At 57.2% G+C, this 15,692-nt stretch overlaps 7 protein-coding genes across 7 annotated transcripts; 3 read left to right on the forward strand and 4 right to left on the reverse strand.

Moving 5' to 3' along the window:
* Positions 1 to 1,168: 1,168 nt before the first annotated feature.
* On the forward strand, positions 1,169 to 1,880 carry GGTG_08386 (hypothetical protein; the record flags this gene model as incomplete). The annotated part of the gene is made up of 3 exons (XM_009226226.1): positions 1,169 to 1,217; positions 1,665 to 1,696; positions 1,767 to 1,880. 3 exons carry the CDS (start codon positions 1,169 to 1,171, stop codon positions 1,878 to 1,880), a joined length of 195 nt encoding a protein of 64 aa, XP_009224490.1.
* A 1,493-nt stretch (positions 1,881 to 3,373) lies between these two features.
* GGTG_08387 (hypothetical protein) lies at positions 3,374 to 4,386 on the forward strand (the record flags this gene model as incomplete). Its single annotated transcript, XM_009226227.1, has 2 exons — positions 3,374 to 3,580; positions 3,868 to 4,386. 2 exons carry the CDS (start codon positions 3,374 to 3,376, stop codon positions 4,384 to 4,386), a joined length of 726 nt encoding a protein of 241 aa, XP_009224491.1.
* Positions 4,387 to 4,967: 581 nt separating this feature from the next.
* GGTG_08388 (hypothetical protein) lies at positions 4,968 to 8,053 on the reverse strand. Its single transcript, XM_009226228.1, has 3 exons — positions 7,244 to 8,053; positions 5,377 to 7,166; positions 4,968 to 5,289 (listed from the first exon to the last, which is right to left on the reverse strand). Exons 1-3 carry the CDS (start codon positions 7,773 to 7,775, stop codon positions 5,260 to 5,262), a joined length of 2,352 nt encoding a protein of 783 aa, XP_009224492.1. The 5' UTR covers positions 7,776 to 8,053; the 3' UTR covers positions 4,968 to 5,259.
* On the reverse strand, positions 7,992 to 8,803 carry GGTG_08389 (hypothetical protein). The gene is made up of 5 exons (XM_009226229.1): positions 8,708 to 8,803; positions 8,584 to 8,640; positions 8,474 to 8,518; positions 8,301 to 8,385; positions 7,992 to 8,217 (listed from the first exon to the last, which is right to left on the reverse strand). Exons 1-5 carry the CDS (start codon positions 8,708 to 8,710, stop codon positions 8,189 to 8,191), a joined length of 219 nt encoding a protein of 72 aa, XP_009224493.1. The 5' UTR covers positions 8,711 to 8,803; the 3' UTR covers positions 7,992 to 8,188.
* Positions 8,804 to 9,131: 328 nt separating this feature from the next.
* GGTG_08390 (hypothetical protein) lies at positions 9,132 to 9,482 on the reverse strand (the record flags this gene model as incomplete). Its single annotated transcript, XM_009226230.1, has 2 exons — positions 9,132 to 9,426; positions 9,469 to 9,482. 2 exons carry the CDS (start codon positions 9,480 to 9,482, stop codon positions 9,132 to 9,134), a joined length of 309 nt encoding a protein of 102 aa, XP_009224494.1.
* A 385-nt stretch (positions 9,483 to 9,867) lies between these two features.
* GGTG_08391 (hypothetical protein) lies at positions 9,868 to 10,743 on the reverse strand (the record flags this gene model as incomplete). The annotated part of the gene is made up of 2 exons (XM_009226231.1): positions 9,868 to 10,605; positions 10,657 to 10,743. 2 exons carry the CDS (start codon positions 10,741 to 10,743, stop codon positions 9,868 to 9,870), a joined length of 825 nt encoding a protein of 274 aa, XP_009224495.1.
* Positions 10,744 to 14,161: 3,418 nt separating this feature from the next.
* Positions 14,162 to 15,609, forward strand: GGTG_08392 (hypothetical protein). The gene has a single exon (XM_009226232.1). The coding sequence runs from the start codon at positions 14,360 to 14,362 to the stop codon at positions 15,011 to 15,013; it is 654 nt and encodes a 217-aa protein (XP_009224496.1). The 5' UTR covers positions 14,162 to 14,359; the 3' UTR covers positions 15,014 to 15,609.
* The last annotated feature ends 83 nt before the right edge of the window (positions 15,610 to 15,692 follow it).

The following is a 15,692-nucleotide window of genomic DNA, read 5'->3' on the forward strand; positions in this document are numbered from 1 at the left end:
CATCATGGATGCGCCAGAAGCGGAAAATGCCCAGACTCGGCAGGTAATCACTGTAACTCCACGCCCGTGTGCAAGACGCGTGGTTACCTAATCGATTTGCACCGACGGGAGAATAGCCCCGGCCCCAGCCACAGTCTTTTACTGCGGTACTTTTTTTTATCTTTTTTTTTTTTATCTTGGCTGGCTTCAATTTGTTCGGGATCCTTCGGTGGGGCTTGGGCAGTAAGTGAATGATGATGTTTGCCTCGGTGGTCGGAGGGTGTATTGGACTCGGACCTGGGTGGCCCCGTCATCGTCTGGAATCCTGAGCATCAATCCTGGCATTGCGTGACCCGCCAAATGCTTTGTCACCAGCTGCCGAACCGATCCATATCTGTGAGGTCCTTGCATCCGCCGGCAGCGACGGAGCAACCTAGTGATGCCATCCTGGACACGCCAAGCAGTGAATTGTATTTATTCGGCCTGCAGGCGAGGCGATGTACCTAATAGAAAAAAACCCCCAGAAAAAAATTAAAAATTTGATAGCTGGAGGGAAATGTACCTTTCCGTCGGCAAGTGGGTCAAAGTTGGCCCAACTGGGGTTGGGACCACTCAATGTGGGCTGGTCTCCTGTCTGGAGCTGAATCAAAAGTCACACGATACCGTGTTTCCATAGTCCTGGTCCTGTTTTCTGCCCCAACCCAAAACCGCCGCGCCATTGCCCATCAAAACCAACGAATAGAGCAAAGCAAAAATCCGCCCTGGGGTCTATCGGGCACTTTGTCATCACCAGTCACGAGGCGCCCTGTTTGTATTGTATCTCTTCCCTCTTTTGTGACCCGGGTTGATTGCCTTGCCCGTCTCCTGCCGGCCTGGCGCGTGCCAGCAAAGGCCGCACTGCAACGCAACGTGTGTAATCCGTGCGACACGGTCCTTGTCTCAGCGTCTGTCTGGTCCAGCCCGCGCCCGCGCTGCCTCTTGCGAGCGTGCGCGTGGGTGTCACTGCCCGGTCACTGGCCGCCCGGCAATAACCTGACCTCGACGTTTCTCCCACTCGATCTCAATTACGGCAGCAGACCACCCCCCGACCAGAAAAATAAAACCAAAACGCGCCTGCTGGCCACCCACCCAGCTCGACCATCGACAACCCCGTGCATGCTGAGTCAGAAGGCAAAAAAACATGGCCGCGATGCAGGGCACTACCACCACCACTGCCACCAGCGGCAGCTCCAACATCGGTACGTTGGCCATTTTCCATGTCCATTGCGCCTGTCCTTCACCTTACTTGACCTGCCTTTTGCACATGTCGTGCCGCCCTTTACCTGTCACGCGGTCCGCGCCTCCATCCCGCCTGCCGCCCGCCGGGACTTGCTTCGCCGAGCAGCGTCATGTCATCAAACATCGCCAGCCATGATAGGCGCCTGTCTCTGCTTTGTCACCTTGCGGGGCAATGCCTCTCTGGGCGCCGCAATCCCGCCAGCCTAGCCTGCCTCGGTCATACCCGGAAACAGCTGTCTGCTTGACTCCGACCAGCGCCAGAGGCATCGATCGACAGCAACCGCGGCAGCAGCGTCGCCGTCTGTTTGCCCGCAAGCATGCTCTTCCTGTCGGGCCGGGTCGTGGCCTGCCAGTTGCATGGTGGGGGTGTGCTGCCTGGGCTCAGTCAGGCCTGACCTGCCTGTTAGTTTGCTCCTCGCTGTGGCCTCAGCGGACGGTGGTGACTTTTGCACTGGCAAGCTGCCGGGAGCATCGCCTGCTAGCCCTTGACACAGGATACCGCGCCCCAGGCACCTCCCATTGCCCTCTTTGCCAACCCGCCTGCTTCTCTGCCTTTTATCCACAAGTATGGTTCTTCAGGCGCCAGCGATGTGGGAGTCAGCCTCCTGCTGCGCTGCGCATGACAAGCTATAGGCGGATGAGCCCTCAAAGACGGACAGACACCCACAGGCTACTAGTGGTAGCAGCATGCTTTGCTCTGGTAATCTTGGCGAAACCGCCAATCGTCCTTCTTCATCCTCAAGCTCAACCTTCCCCTCACCTCCTGTGCGTACTCCAGGGCTAAGTGTGATGGCTGCCATCTCTGACTGTGCGCCCTTTTTCGCCGTTGCATCCTCCCATCGAAACCCACGCCTGTGCTGGCAGCCAAAGGGAAAGAAGTCGCCGGGAGCCAGACGTCAGCGCCAGGCAGAGGGAGAGAGCAATGCCCAGCGCACACACCCACCACCACCACACACCACCTCGGGCTCGCACTCACACGCCCCGGCAACCCGATCTTGATACCCCTGTCTCGTCACCCTCAACCCACAAACCTTCACCCCCCGTTGAATCCCCTTCTTACATAATAGTACTTCCGCGGTGCCGGCATCTCATCGCGAGCTTGCTCGTACTTCGCTGTACCTCCCTCCTGCTCACCTAATTATATCTCGCCCGCTTCGCCCTCCCACCCTCCCCACTAGGTGGCCCTTCCCTGTCCCCTAGACCAGTGGACATCGCGCCCACGATCACCCTCCCGCAGCATTACTAAGTCAACGTTACCTCCACACCTAATCCGCCCTTCACCTTGGGCGCTTTCCCGGTCAAGCCAAGCGCAGAGAGACGCGCCCGCTCTCACACACATTCTCTCTATCTCCCTCTCTGGCGCCATCGCGCTACGCCCAAGTGTCGCACAAGGCTCTCAGTCTACGAGGCCCCTATTGGACGTCTTGTTGCCCGGCCCATCCGCTGCAGGCCCGTTATACTACGCTACCTACATGTTCCATGTTCACTCCCGACCCGACGCTCCATAGACTTACACCCCCGAACGTACGACCCCTCTATCTGATTCGTCATGCCCGGCCACACGGCCCCGACCCTGTCAGAAGCCTCGCTTGGTCAAGCCGCACTCCCGCCCTATAAACAACAAAATCAAAAGCTCCAACCCACTTTCAGCGTTTGCTGCTGCGCGAGCTCCCTCTCCCCTTATCACCTTGGTTGTCGGCATGTTCACGCATGATTACACCACGGCCTGCATTTTCACTCTGCCTCACTTCCCCGCATCTAGTTTTTGCGACTCCGTCTTTGTCATCGTGACGCGCGTGCCCTCAAACGGCATCTCTGCTTGCTTGTCATACTGCCGGTCGGTCGTCTGGGAGTTTGGCATCGCTGACATGAACCCCTCGCCCCTGCAGAGCTGGCCACTCGAGAGCAGCTCGCCGAAGCGCCGATATTAAAAGAGGAAGTGGCCGCAGCTCCGGTCACAAACGGCGTCCCCCAGGACTCGCAGCCAGACCAGCTACAGACGACGCATGGATACAGTTCGTTTCCCGTCATTGCGCCCAACGTCCATACCAACCAGTCGGACGCGCACATCCACCCAGACCTAAGGTCTCCGGCACGATACATGGCGACGGCCAACATGATGCCGGCTGTCGCGCCCCAACCAGCGGCCGGCGCTCCGGCGCCCATGTCTGGGCACCCGATCTCGCCGCCGCAGGCACCTGGTGCGCAACAGCTACTACCAGGCCCCCCTCCTCCTGAGTTTGGCGAACTGACGCCCGATGCCCGGAAAGCTAAGCGCGAGTTGTCGCAATCAAAGCGCGCCGCCCAGAACAGAGCTGCACAGGTGAGCGAGGCCGTCCCACACCTTGTTCTCGTTTCGTGTTGGCAAAGCGCTGGTTTCGGGGGCCACTATATTCTCTTGCCACCGTGGTTCGTCTAAACGCCCAAGGTTCACTGTCGGTCGGGATGGAGTGTCCGCCCGACTGTTTTGCCGGCTGCCGGCCAAATCGCTCGATACATATCGTCCCCAGCTTGGGTCACCTTGCTTGAAACCGTCCGGTCGTTGGGCTATCCGATGTCTCGTCCACTACGTGATGCTTTCCGTAACTTGGCGTGCACTGTGCTAACCAGAGCTGTGCTGCCCGGCTGCAGAGGGCTTTCAGGCAACGCAAGGAAGGCTACATCAAGAAGCTTGAGCAGCAGGTTAGGGACTATACGGAAATGGACAACAGTCTCAAGACGCTCCAATCGGAGAATTACCACCTGAGGGAATACGTCATGCAACTGCAGACGCGGCTCCTGAACACCCAAGGGGAGTACCCCCAACCCCCGCCGGGACTCAGTCTCGGGCACCCCCACGGCGGCGCACCCGCAATGCAATCCCCTGGCCCGCTACCTGCGCCCCAGATGACGGCACCACCCGCGTGCCAGGAGCCTGTGGCCCCCGTTCCCGGTGCGGGCACTCCATTGGAGCAGGTCGCCCAGGCCGTCGCGAACCTCGGTCGAGCCGAACACAACACCGCAGATTCCTCGGCAACATCCCCATTCGTCGATAAGGCATTCAAGCCTATTCCAATGGACGAGGATGCGCGCACCGCCGATGAAATAACACGCCAGTTGCACGACGGGCTGCCTGCTACGGATATGTAGGCCATTCCGTCCATTTGCTCGTCTCCCTTCTGGAGAGTTAATCCTTGACAAAAATTCTTGGGCGTTTTCTTTTCCTCTTCTTTTCGCGGGGACGGAGTTTCGGTTTTTCTCGATATCACCAACTCGAACAAGAGAAGCACCGAGGTCGGTCGGTCGGTCGGTCTAAAGGAGTCCTGGTTATACAATGTAGCTACCTATTCACATCTGCGATCTAGTTCGCTTCGATTCTCAGCAATGCCTTTCAGGGGCAGATATACGCACACTTGGTTGTTTTAACCCATTATTTTTTTCACTTGTTATTCTTATCGGTTAATTTCTTTTTGGTTTCGTTTTTGCTGTCTACCAGCGGTTTGGAGCGTCAGTTGATGGGTCGTTGGTGTTATTCTCCGTCAAGACGACTCTTTCTCATGTTGCTGACCACCTAGGGAAAAATGGCCAGTTTCGGGACATCTAGCAGGTAGGAGGACTCCGGGCTGTGTAGGTAACCGGGTATGACATTGGGACTGGCTTGCACATGGTACATACTTTACACATCATTCGCTAGCATTTACAAGCGCAGACATGATATTACGCCTTCGTTGCCCATGAGCAACGGGGGTCACAGCATGTCAAACAGCGGCTCCAGATGTGTTTATGAACCGCGACCTTAAATAAAGAAAAAAAAAGTCATAATTTCCCATCCCACCACGCGTTTACAAATGGTATACAAACAAGGGGGCTCCTTCCCATAATTCATCATTTGGGTCTATAGAAAAGAAAAAAAGTCCACGAAGAAAAAGAACAGCTAGAAAACAAGACTGTTGGAGATGGGGAAACATGTGGGCCGGTATTCTTAAGCTTCCTTGCTAGTGCTTCCAGCCTTGTCTGACAAGTCTACACAAACGCGTTACCCATGCCGTGTTCCTAAAGCAGAAGAAGTTGGAAGATGTTAGCAAGAGGTTGGTTGGTTGGTGAAGTAAGTGGAGAGGGGGTTAGTTGCCAAAGACCGACCTTGATGTACTCGGCGCCGCGCTCCTGGTACTCCTCCCTCGTGACGCAGGCGGCCTTCCAGGCGTCGGACCCGGCCCAGCCGGCGGCGCCGCGCCAGGCGTCGAGCAGCGGGTCGGCGGCGCGACGGGTGGCGAGCGGGGCGCCGGCGGGCAGGAGGGCGCGGAGGCCGTCGGCGAGGCGGACGTCGAGGTTGCGGAGCAGGGTGAGGCCGCCGGTCAGGAAGACGTCGCGCAAAAAGGCGTCTGACGATGACGACGACGGCGACGGCGAGGACAGCAGGCCAGACAGGCGCTGGGTCAGGATGTCGCCGGCGATCTCGACGAGGCCGGCCTGGTCGAGCCCCGCGATGGCGGCGGGCTGGAACAGGACCTCGGGGACGCGGATGCGCTCGACGTTGAGGTGGACCTGGTGGCGCTCGGCGGGCGACTCGGGGTCAAAGGGCCTGGGCCCGCGCGAGAAGGCGTGCTCGAGGCGCTTGCTCCAGTCGTTCTGGGCCTCGCGCGTGTGCTCGTACGTAAAGGCCGGGTCGTGCAGCAGCAGCTCCTGCTCGAGCGCGGCGAGCTGCGCGTCCACGTTCTCCTCGCCATCCTCGTCGTCGCTCCCCCCCTCGTCCTTGTTGACGGCGATGTGGCGGTAGACGCCCCAGTCGTTGTCGTCGGCGCCAAAGTCGTCGTCGTCGCCGCCGCGCCGCCGCTTGCGCGACGAGCCGCCAGCCCCGCCACCCGCGGGCGCGTCCGAGGCCAGGTTCGCGATGCTCTTCATGCGCATGACCGAGGCTAGCGTCTTGCGGTTGCCCATGTCCTTGGTCAGGTGCTCACGCTCCTTGATCTTGGCCAGCACCTCCTGGTGCGCCCGCCGCTTCTCGGCGAGCCAGCTCTCGAGGTCGTTGGTGCGCCGCTCCTCGTCCAGCCGCGCCTCCTCGGCCACGCGCGCCTTCTCGGCCTCCTTCTCGGCCTTTGCGCGCGCCCGCGCCTCGTGGTTGGACTTCATGAGCTTCTGCTGCCGCTTGGCCTTGATCCCCGCCTCGTCCAGCTGGTCGTCGGGCACGTCGAGGAGCGAGAAGTCGGGCTCCTCGACCGCCTCCTCCTCGGCCTCGCCGCCGAGGTCCTTGGTCCGCGCTTTGCGGATCGTCTTCTCTAGCTCCCGGATCGTCTTGTCGAGATGAGCCTCGTCCTTAACCTCGGCGTCGTCGAGTATGCGCTTCGTCTCCTTCTTGTTCTGGTCCACCAAGCTCGCCTGCGCCTTGCGGTAGTACTCGAGCTCCTGCTCCTTCTTGACGAGGCGCTCAAGCCGCATCTTGGCCGCCTGCTCCTGTAGCCTCCTTCCGCTCTCCTTTTTGCGCTCGGCGATGCGGGCCAGCTCCTCCTCCGACTTCTGGACCACAACCTCCTCGGTGAAGGGATACTGGATGATGCGCTCGCGGTCCTCGAGGCCTGTCCACTCGAGGCACGCGCTCAGCTCCTGATCGTAGTCGGTGGAGACGTAGCAGAAGTCGCGGAGCATGTGTTCGGTCTGGGACGAGTTGAGCTTGACGTTGCCCAGAAAGTCCCGGTACTTGAGCCTGATGAGCTTGAGCAGGTACTCGGACGCGTGCCAGCCGCCCCAGTTCAGGCGTGTGGCCTGGGACAGCAATGCGCGCTGGTTGTATACCGGGATGAGGTGGGTGGCGCTGTACGAGGACGAGACGACCAGGCCCGTGTTGCCTTTGTTGTGTCTATAGGAGAAGAGAGAGTCGATGCCGTAGGCTACCGATGGTGCGCCGTAGCACTCGAAGAGGATCTCGGTCATGGCTGTGCGGGCGTTGGTCAGTAAAGGTACGCCGTCTTGGCCCAGGGAGCATGCGCCTTCCTTCTCTACATGGTCGTACATTTACGTGAATATGGAAAATTCGCAACGGTTTCCGTCATTACGATGGGCCTGTCTATCGAGTCGCCCGTATCGTTGAGCCCCAGTTTGATAAAAATGTAATCGAGGACATGCTCCATGACATCCCAGTTGCTGATGATGCCGGTGCCGGCCTCGTACGCGTTCCTGATGTGGCCCTTTGCCGTCGTGTCCGAGTAGCAGTCCCAGCCGGCGAAGCTGAAGGTCTTGCCGAGCTTGCGGTCGCGGTACTTTGCCATTATCGGCGGCAGCACGAAGCGCGGGTCCCTGTCGAAGGACCAGCCGGCCCTGACGGCCGAGGACCCGCAGTCTATGACGATGGCCGGCCGCGGCGCGTCGGCCGCGGCGGCCATGGCGTTGGCGCGCTCGAGGCCGTCGGGCTGGGGCGGCTCGTACTTTTCGAACCTTGCCTCGCGGACTGTGTGGATGGTCGGCTCGGGGAGGCGCCGCCAGGCCTCCCGCAGCGGCGCATCGGCCATGGCGAGGTCGGGCCCGTCGAGGACCATGGGCGCCATCCTGGTCTCGGGCTTCGGAACGGAGGGAGGGTAGGGTCGGTCGCCTGCGTGGTCGGGAGGGGAGGGGCGGTCGATGTCACCGGGGAATTTGCTGGGTCATTGTTGAGTGAGAAGGCTCTGGGATTGTCGAGGATTGGGTCGGATTGCAAGGTTTGTAAATTCCAATTCCCGTGGGAACCAACGTTGGGTCGCCGACGGTGGTCATCAATCGACAATGGGGCGAAAACGGCAGGGAGCTGGAGCTTTACTGTGTAGAGACCCACCCCATTCAGAACATGCATGTCAATTGCGTGCGGCTGCGGGACATTTATCTGCTTCACCACCTTGCACAACAAACATCAATAAAATCAAACCATGTGCCCAATTACCCCAGAAATAAAGATGAGCTCCTGGACAATCTGTAGTCGACCAGTCTATGCCGGATCCTTGAGGTTGTCGGTTGCTATTGAGAGCAAGGCGATAGAGAGCATCAGCCACGGCACGGCTACGGCGAATACAGAAAGGAGCAGGTCAATAGGTACGCACCCTCAAGATGGAACAAGACGTTGGATCGGTAGTTCTTGAACATTTGAGCAACGAGCTCGACGTTCATGTTCTGGATGTTGATTTCCTGTCGAACGCGGGCGGAAGGGTTTGTTTAGCCCTTGAATTTCCCTACCAAGAAGTGCTCGGGTACCCTGATTGTAATATTACCATACCTGCAGAGATTTGTTCATCACAACGATGGCCTCGTTCAGTTTCTCCTAGAGAGAATTCAACGTTATGTCCTAGACACCGCTAGCTCTCCAGTCCAGACCATGTTCCTTACCACATTGGTAATTATGCGGGACAGCAGCAGGTTCTGCTGGTGTTCGTGGGGGCTCTCCTGTACGCTGGTTAGAACAAAGCAGTCATCATATTTTGCAATTTGCCACGTGGGTTGCCCTACTAACCATTATCGAGGTGTGGTGATCAACAAGTCCTCACTTTGTGTTCTCAAGGAAGGGAAAGGCCGAAACAGGGATTGTTGCTGTTGGTTTTGAAGCACGACCTACCATCAGAACGCGACGCGGGGACCCAGCAGTGACAGCTTGGGAACGGACGACAACCGGGCCCCACAACACTGGAGCCGCAAACTGGGGCCCTCATGTGTTTATATGGGGCCGATTTAAGCTCATGTTCAAAGGGCGGCGTTGGTCTCTCGCAAGGGTTTTCCCCCTCTGGACATACCCATTGGCCTGGGGTGAAACTCGTGAGTAAGTCGAGGCTGCGACTTTCGCCATCCATGAGTTGTAGCAGGGCCAAGCTTGTGCTGTTCTGCCAGGCCCGCACAAGCTTCTCTGCGTGGAGGGAGAAGCTCGTCTGTTTTTTCCGCGCTCACTCGTTTCTTCCCTCGCCAGACACCAACAGATCCTTCGCGAGGGTAGTGCCCTGTCCGATAAGCATCAAAGCATTGTCTTTTGTGTCGTCGAACGTGGTGCTCTTGGAAAAGGCTGGGAGTGATTTGAGGGCTCTGTTGAAGAAAGGCGCGGCACTTCCCAGGGCGCCCACGGTGATTATATCGATCATGACTTTCTCCCACTGGCTGGTCTTGGACTCGGGGATCGGCGCGAAGACATTCTCTATGCTTCTGAGGACCGTCTGTGAGCTTCCAATCATCGCGCCAAGACCCCTGTGATAGGAATGGTATGTGTTGTGCATATGCATGATGGACTGCCAGATAAGCATCGCCGCTGGCCCAGAGCCTGGCCCGTCAGCGGACTTTGGGCACTCGAAGGGGCCGTCGCACTTGTCGGATTCGCCCACGAGCAGATGGCAGCGAAAAAAAAGAGGGAAGAGATCTATCTGACAGGGGTGCAGCACGCGATGTCTAGGTATATTCCACCGATCCCGTGATCGGTGGGCGCAGCCGAGTCGCACTCGCGTGCTCCCCATCTGGCCTCCCTCCTTCAGTCTTGCACGCGCACGCTGACCGCTTCCAACAGTGTCTGGCTGACGAGGTAGGTAGCCGGCTCATCGAGTATTTTTTGGATTAAAATCCCGAAAGCTAACTACACAACCCAACAAACACGAGGAATGGGCAATGCACTAGGGAGCTGCCAAAATCATCGGATCAGGCGAGAAGAAAGCCGGTGGTACCAAGAGTTACTGCCACAAGCGTTGCGATGCCTGCGACAGCAAGCTGCCGAGAGGCGTGACCCTTTTTGGGGCAGTTGGTTGGCTTGTCCCCCAACACTTTGCCGATGCTGCATCGATGCTCGAGTATCACTGCCTCAATACTCTCGGCCGCGCTCTTATCGACCTTGGCATGGCAAGGGTTCGCAGTCGGCGTCGGGGAAGGAGGAGGGTCTACCACTGCACAAGTAGCATTCGCAAGTGATAAACCCCTGTAGTCCTTGGTGACTTTGTTGGTCTCGCCCGTCACGCTGATTGTGAACCCCTGGTCGGGGCATTCCTGGTGATTCGTAGTCGCGGCGACGAGGTCGGCCTTTTTGCCGCCCTTCTTCAGCTCAAATCTCACCACGAAATTAGAGGAACCGTTGACGGAATATCCTGTAAAGGCATCTGGGGTTCCCGGGAATATTTTCCCGCACTCAACCCAGCGCCCAGACCAGGCCAGGTGGACAGGCCTTTCAAAGTCGAGTTTCTTGTACGTCCAGAAAAACTGAAGATCGCTCCTGTTTTCCCCAAAGTCGGCTGGCCAGTGCCGAAAGCCGCCGGAGGTAATGTCAAGAAGGGTGCTGTTGTATTTGTCGGGTTTGGTGCCGTTGGGTTGGAAAAGCCTGTATTCGGGGGAGGGCTCGAGATACTTGGCAAGATTGTCGTTTTGGGATGCCCAGATAAAAGGAAACTAGTCGGAGGGCTCGTATATTTCGTTGGCGCGGGGGAAGACGAGGCCAACATCGAGAACACCGGCGGCCTTGGCCATGGCGGCCAAGTAGGCTGCCGTGCCCAGAAGGGGCCAGACAGCGTGGGAGGCCAGGGGCATGATATTGAACGGTTACCCTGTGGAGGGAGACTTGATGCGTTGATTGTTGTGTAGGTAGCTAGGTTTGACGGCTGAGGGCCGGTGGCCTTTGGCCTTGAAATGGCAGGGACCACGGGTGGGAATACGTGCTTACGCACGTGACCCTCTAGTCTTGGCTCGACTCCAACACATGATGGCGGAGTTGCTGGTCGTGACGGTGGTGGTGATAGTGGTGGTTGGTGGCGACGATGCCAATGGCGCTGTCGCGGGAAGAGACGTGTGAACAACGCAACATGAAGGCTCCCTCAAGCCGCGGAGTGAATCTCATGAACGATAACGGTTAATGGAAAGAGCCGGCAACGCGGCACCGTCTAGACCTTGGCAAATTGGCCCCTGTCCACAGTCACTCCCTACCTAGGCGGTAGGGATGTTCGGCATTTTCATCCGAGATTTTCCTCAAGCTGTCACATTGAAGCTGGTGGTGCTTGTTTAAACGCTGGCGTGCGGTTTAAGCTATGGGGCTCAATGCAGGACCCAACTGGATGGACCCTGTCCTTCCCCACTCCCCGCCAAGCTTTAGCTGACGCTTTGGCTTGGAACCAACAGCCCGGCCGTGCTTTCGCAACGGCCCGCTCCTGAGAGAGCGTTACACGGGGGAAATTCTTTACCGGGCGATAAATAAGTGCTGGCGCCCGCGGGACGAAGCAAAAATAAAAATAAATTGATGAAGAAGCATGAGAGAAATAAATGAGAAAAGGATTATAACAAAGAAGCCTATGTTTCTCATAGCCTGTTTAACTATATCCCTTTGAGGGCCGTTAGGTTCCTCGTCGAAAATCCGCGCCAGTAGGCTTAGCCAATCGATTTTTTTTTCAGGATAAAGTCTGCGATACCTTTCCTCTTCGGGAGGGGCTAGGCCCGGCGGTCCTCAATGGGATGCGATGCAACATTGGCTGTGATTTCCACACTTGGTACGACCCAGGGCGGACGGATACCAACCCTCGTTTCGCGAAACGGCATGGCCATGTAATCCTTATTTTACGGCCAGAACCTCCCGTCCGGTCGAGGCTGATGTTGCTTCGAGGTTTCTAGATGGAACCTGGAGTCAGAATCCCCTCAAGCCACCACCGAAGCGAGCAGTGTGTTTCCATCCGATGTACAAAAAGAAGATGCTGGCCTGGAACTCTTCGTGCTAAGCAGAGCAAGACATCTCCTCTGGGAACAAGAGAACCAATCGCTTCACTTTGAGCCTCTTTTTTTCTGGTGTAGTCCCCTCCAGCCTTCAGGCTACCAAGCCGTTCTGCATTGTCGGTGAATGACCGTGCTCCCAAAAGGGCCACCATGGCGGGGGGTTCTACAGATGACCCTTGCGACGTTGGCCAATACCACTCAGCGGCCCACCCGAGAAGTGACCCTCCCGCCCCTCTGGGCAACTGGGTCGTGGCGATAACTCTCCTGTTGGCGGAAGTATTGCAGCCGCCGTTCGCAGCAATCTTGAACTAATTTTCGTCGCAGTTCGAGACGACCCCGGGGAGGCCAGGGGAGCTGTTGGAGATAGATATATGGGAGTGATGTTTCCTGAGACCCTGGTGCAAACGTGATAGCCGCGCCATAAGATGGGGCACGCATAGTTGGCCTGGTTGGTTTAACCTCCTGAGCTGGGCACCGATGATCCCGTTCTTTTGAGCAACAGGGATTCTGCAAAAGCGGTTGCAGTTGACGACGGTCCCGGGCAGCTGGTGGGAGCTGGAACACGCACCAGAACTCCCGTGCTCCCCTTTATTTTCACATGTACACCTGCTCCCTTATGTTTCTCCTTCTAGGATTTCGCTCTACTGATTTTGCTGTCACATTTTCCCACAAAACAAAAGATTACTTACAACAGTCTGCTGCTTCGATCTTTTGCTCAAGTCGGCGTCCTCAGGGGCTGCCACGCCCATGCTCGATTTTTATCCGGCTGCAGACACTACTCTAGGGTTGATCCATGAGTTTCCTTTGCTACTGTTGCGGGAAGGAACGGCAGCAAGGTGGCTAGAGATGGAACCCGTTTGTCAAATCGGGGTGCACGAATGTGCAATCTAGTTCCCTAACCTACACCGCTACTTAACAGCACGGCTGAGAGTAGGGGTCGCTTGCTGTTTTGTCGCCTGCCTGTCGCCGGGCAGGCGTCCTACCCTGGCTGGGCAGAGAAGCCGAGGGGGGTGCAATGGGATATATTGTCTGGAATCTGCTCCTACTAACAAAGACTGTGGTCGCAGGTAGTGCTCCAAATGCACAAACTTTAAAGAATCTCTCTATCACCGCCGAGTTTCTGGTCATCACCTGATAGTACCGAGGGGCAGAACAAGAACTGCTCCCCAGAAGAAAACACGACCTTAATTTTAGTGTGCTTTACCCTCCTAGCGCCAGCTTTGGGCTTCGAACCGATCCCTGCGGCTTGCTATTGCCGCGATGGTGGGCAGCAGCTGCATCACCCCCCTCGTGTGCGAAACCATTACTTAAAATAAGTGTGAGTTCTTGCCATCGCCGGACACTCCCCGTGGCACTGGTAAGGATCTAAAGGCTTTCATTAATCCCGGTGGCTTTTCATGTATCTCGGTGGTCCTTCCAGTAGACCTATATGGCCTGATATTGAAAACCCCTTAAAGCAACCCCGTGAAGGCGGAAACCCCTAAAGCCCTGGAAACTTATCGTTTCAACTTTTTTCGGATTCCTTTGCTCGCTCGTGGTGTTCTATAACTAAAGAGTCGTGGGATAGGTAATGGTAGACAATGTCTTGAAGCAGGTTTCATGTAGGTGATGTACACTTCCTATACCGTAGGCCTCGCGTTCGAAACCTCCAGTTTTCCATCCTTTACATGGAAAGTTGCGTGTTCCCCGGTGGAGTAGCTGTGTTGACGCCGCATAGGCTTCGAGAATTTCTCATTCCTCTTTGACCAGGTTTGTCGCCAATGCCGCATCAGGGCCCGTAGTTTCGTTGGCCTTGAGCGGATAAGTATCCTAAAAACATATTCGGATAAAGATCCTAGTGCGCTCAAACACAATATCAGTCCATTGCCTACATGGAGGAAGCCGGGGAGTTCACCAATGACTTCTTTGGGGAAATATATCAGCGGAGCGAGCGAAAAGGCCAGGGCTGAAGCAAAGGGATGATCATCGGCTCTTGGTTGTTGTGATTGAATGTGATATAGTCAAGAGCATGGCTAAGCAGCACCTGATACAAGCTTGACAGAAAGTGTAAGGCAGCGGCCGGCAGTAGAATCGAAGCGCTGCATTCGGAGTAATCGGCTCCATCCTGAAGGAATGTTGCGCGATATTGGCGGAAGGTTGTAAGTCACGCCACTGTGGCTTTGCGTGGCTTCTTGTTTCTGGGGGCTTACATAATATTGGGGCACGTTTCTGTGATCCGAAACTCCAGGCGGTAGCGCCTGGGATTGGAGGCGGACGCGCCTGAGGCCTGGTGGTGACGCGCCTGGATCCTGGAGCTTTAGGGCGATCGGTACCCCTGCCGAGGCACCTTTTGCGCTAGTTCAGGCATAGGTTGAGAGTTCTCGACCCTGAGCTCGGCGACGTCGTCAACCGTCGACGCCGACATCTTGCCCAACGAAAAACCCCCCCTCGCAACACCGCCCCGGCCATGTCGAAAGAGCTCAGCGCCGAGGCCCAGGCGGCCCAGGCGGCGCACCAGCAGCTGATTGAGCAGCTCGACAACCACTCGATGCACAAGTCGTTCCGCAACCCGGGCTGGCGGCCGAACCAGCGCCGCAACAAGAACATCAAGACCATCCTCGTCGACGCCTTGCGCAAGGAGGCCTCGGTCATCGCCACGCCCCAGGACAACAACAGCGGCGCCGCCACGCCCCTGCCTCCAGCCTCGGCCGCCGCCGCGCACGATGATGGCCTCTCGACCAGCGGCATGTCCACGCCCGCGGGCGCCGCCGCCGCCGCCGCCAACGGCGGCAGCAACAACAACAGCAGCCTGCAGCCGAACCTCGCGCAGGCCTCGCGCAGCCTCAGCAAGCTGGTGCTGGAAAAAAGCCTAAAGCCCCCGGGGGCCGGCGCCGCCGGCCCGTCGGCGCCCAGCCCCACGTACACAAACATCGAGAGCGCGCCGAGCATGGCGCCCCTGAAGCGCTACTGCGACATCACCGGCCTGCCCGCCCCGTACACGGACCCCAAGACGCGGCTGAGGTACCACAACCGCGAAGTCTTCTCCATAATCAGGTCGTTCCCTCAGGGCGTAGCAGAGCAGTTCTTGGAGGCGCGCGGAGCCCAGACCGTGCTGAAATGAGGGCATATTCTTTTCTTGTTTGGTTCTGCTTCTCTATATTTTGGCATATGTACGAATCACAGAAGAGCAACTGGCGTTTACCGAGGTGCCGGGGAATCCGATTTACGATTGTCATCATAATGATATCAAGTCAAGCGCCTGCCAGGCATACGCGCACAAGCAGTATTTGCGAATGCGCTACATGTCCGACCGACAAAGTCAAGCTTCAGCTAAGCGCCCGATGCCTCTCGACACCAGGACGCAATTGACGCTCCGGCTTAATCGCGATCGAATGTTGATCTCTGCCTGTATCAGACCGACCACCGGGGCGTCGAGGAAGGACGGCCCCCAGTTACCATAGCTCAGAAAGCTAAGCCGCCGCGGCAAGTGAATAGAGCGAAAGGAGACAGCCTCGTGAAAGAGGTTGATCAACCTACCTTGTACCCCCTAAGGGCATGTCTGGATGATATAAACCGGACATCGGATGTCATCTGTCCTTTGGGAGGAGTAATGATTGCTGCTGTTGCAGCGGGCAGTCCCAAGACAAGATAGAGTACCATAAAATATGTTGATGTAGAAATGGCGTGAAGACTTGCCAGCTAAAGAAAAGCTTTTCGGTTTTTAAGTGCGGCTCAGCCACTTGTGGCGTGCGTGCATGTCATGGCTTGTGTGGACCCCTGGTCGCAATCCATCGGACCTG

Source organism: Gaeumannomyces tritici, assembly GCF_000145635.1.
Source record: "Gaeumannomyces tritici R3-111a-1 unplaced genomic scaffold supercont2.4, whole genome shotgun sequence".
Lineage (NCBI taxonomy): Eukaryota > Fungi > Ascomycota > Sordariomycetes > Magnaporthales > Magnaporthaceae > Gaeumannomyces > Gaeumannomyces tritici.

Bases quoted from the DNA above. Each gene is read 5' to 3' on its own strand.
- GGTG_08392 (XM_009226232.1), top strand. From the start codon at position 14,360: ATGTCGAAAGAGCTCAGCGCCGAGGCCCAGGCGGCCCAGGCGGCGCAC.
- GGTG_08389 (XM_009226229.1), bottom strand. The intron at 8,386-8,473 runs GTATGGTAATAT...CGCGTTCGACAG, and splicing joins TGATGAACAAATCTCTGCAG to GAAATCAACATCCAGAACAT. The intron at 8,218-8,300 runs GTGCGTACCTAT...TGCTCTCAATAG, and splicing joins CGTCTTGTTCCATCTTGAGG to CAACCGACAACCTCAAGGAT.
- GGTG_08388 (XM_009226228.1), bottom strand. From the start codon at position 7,775: ATGGCGCCCATGGTCCTCGACGGGCCCGACCTCGCCATGGCCGATGCG. The intron at 7,167-7,243 runs GTACGACCATGT...ACGCCCGCACAG, and splicing joins TTTTCCATATTCACGTAAAT to CCATGACCGAGATCCTCTTC. The intron at 5,290-5,376 runs GTCGGTCTTTGG...CTTCTGCTTTAG, and splicing joins GCGGCGCCGAGTACATCAAG to GAACACGGCATGGGTAACGC.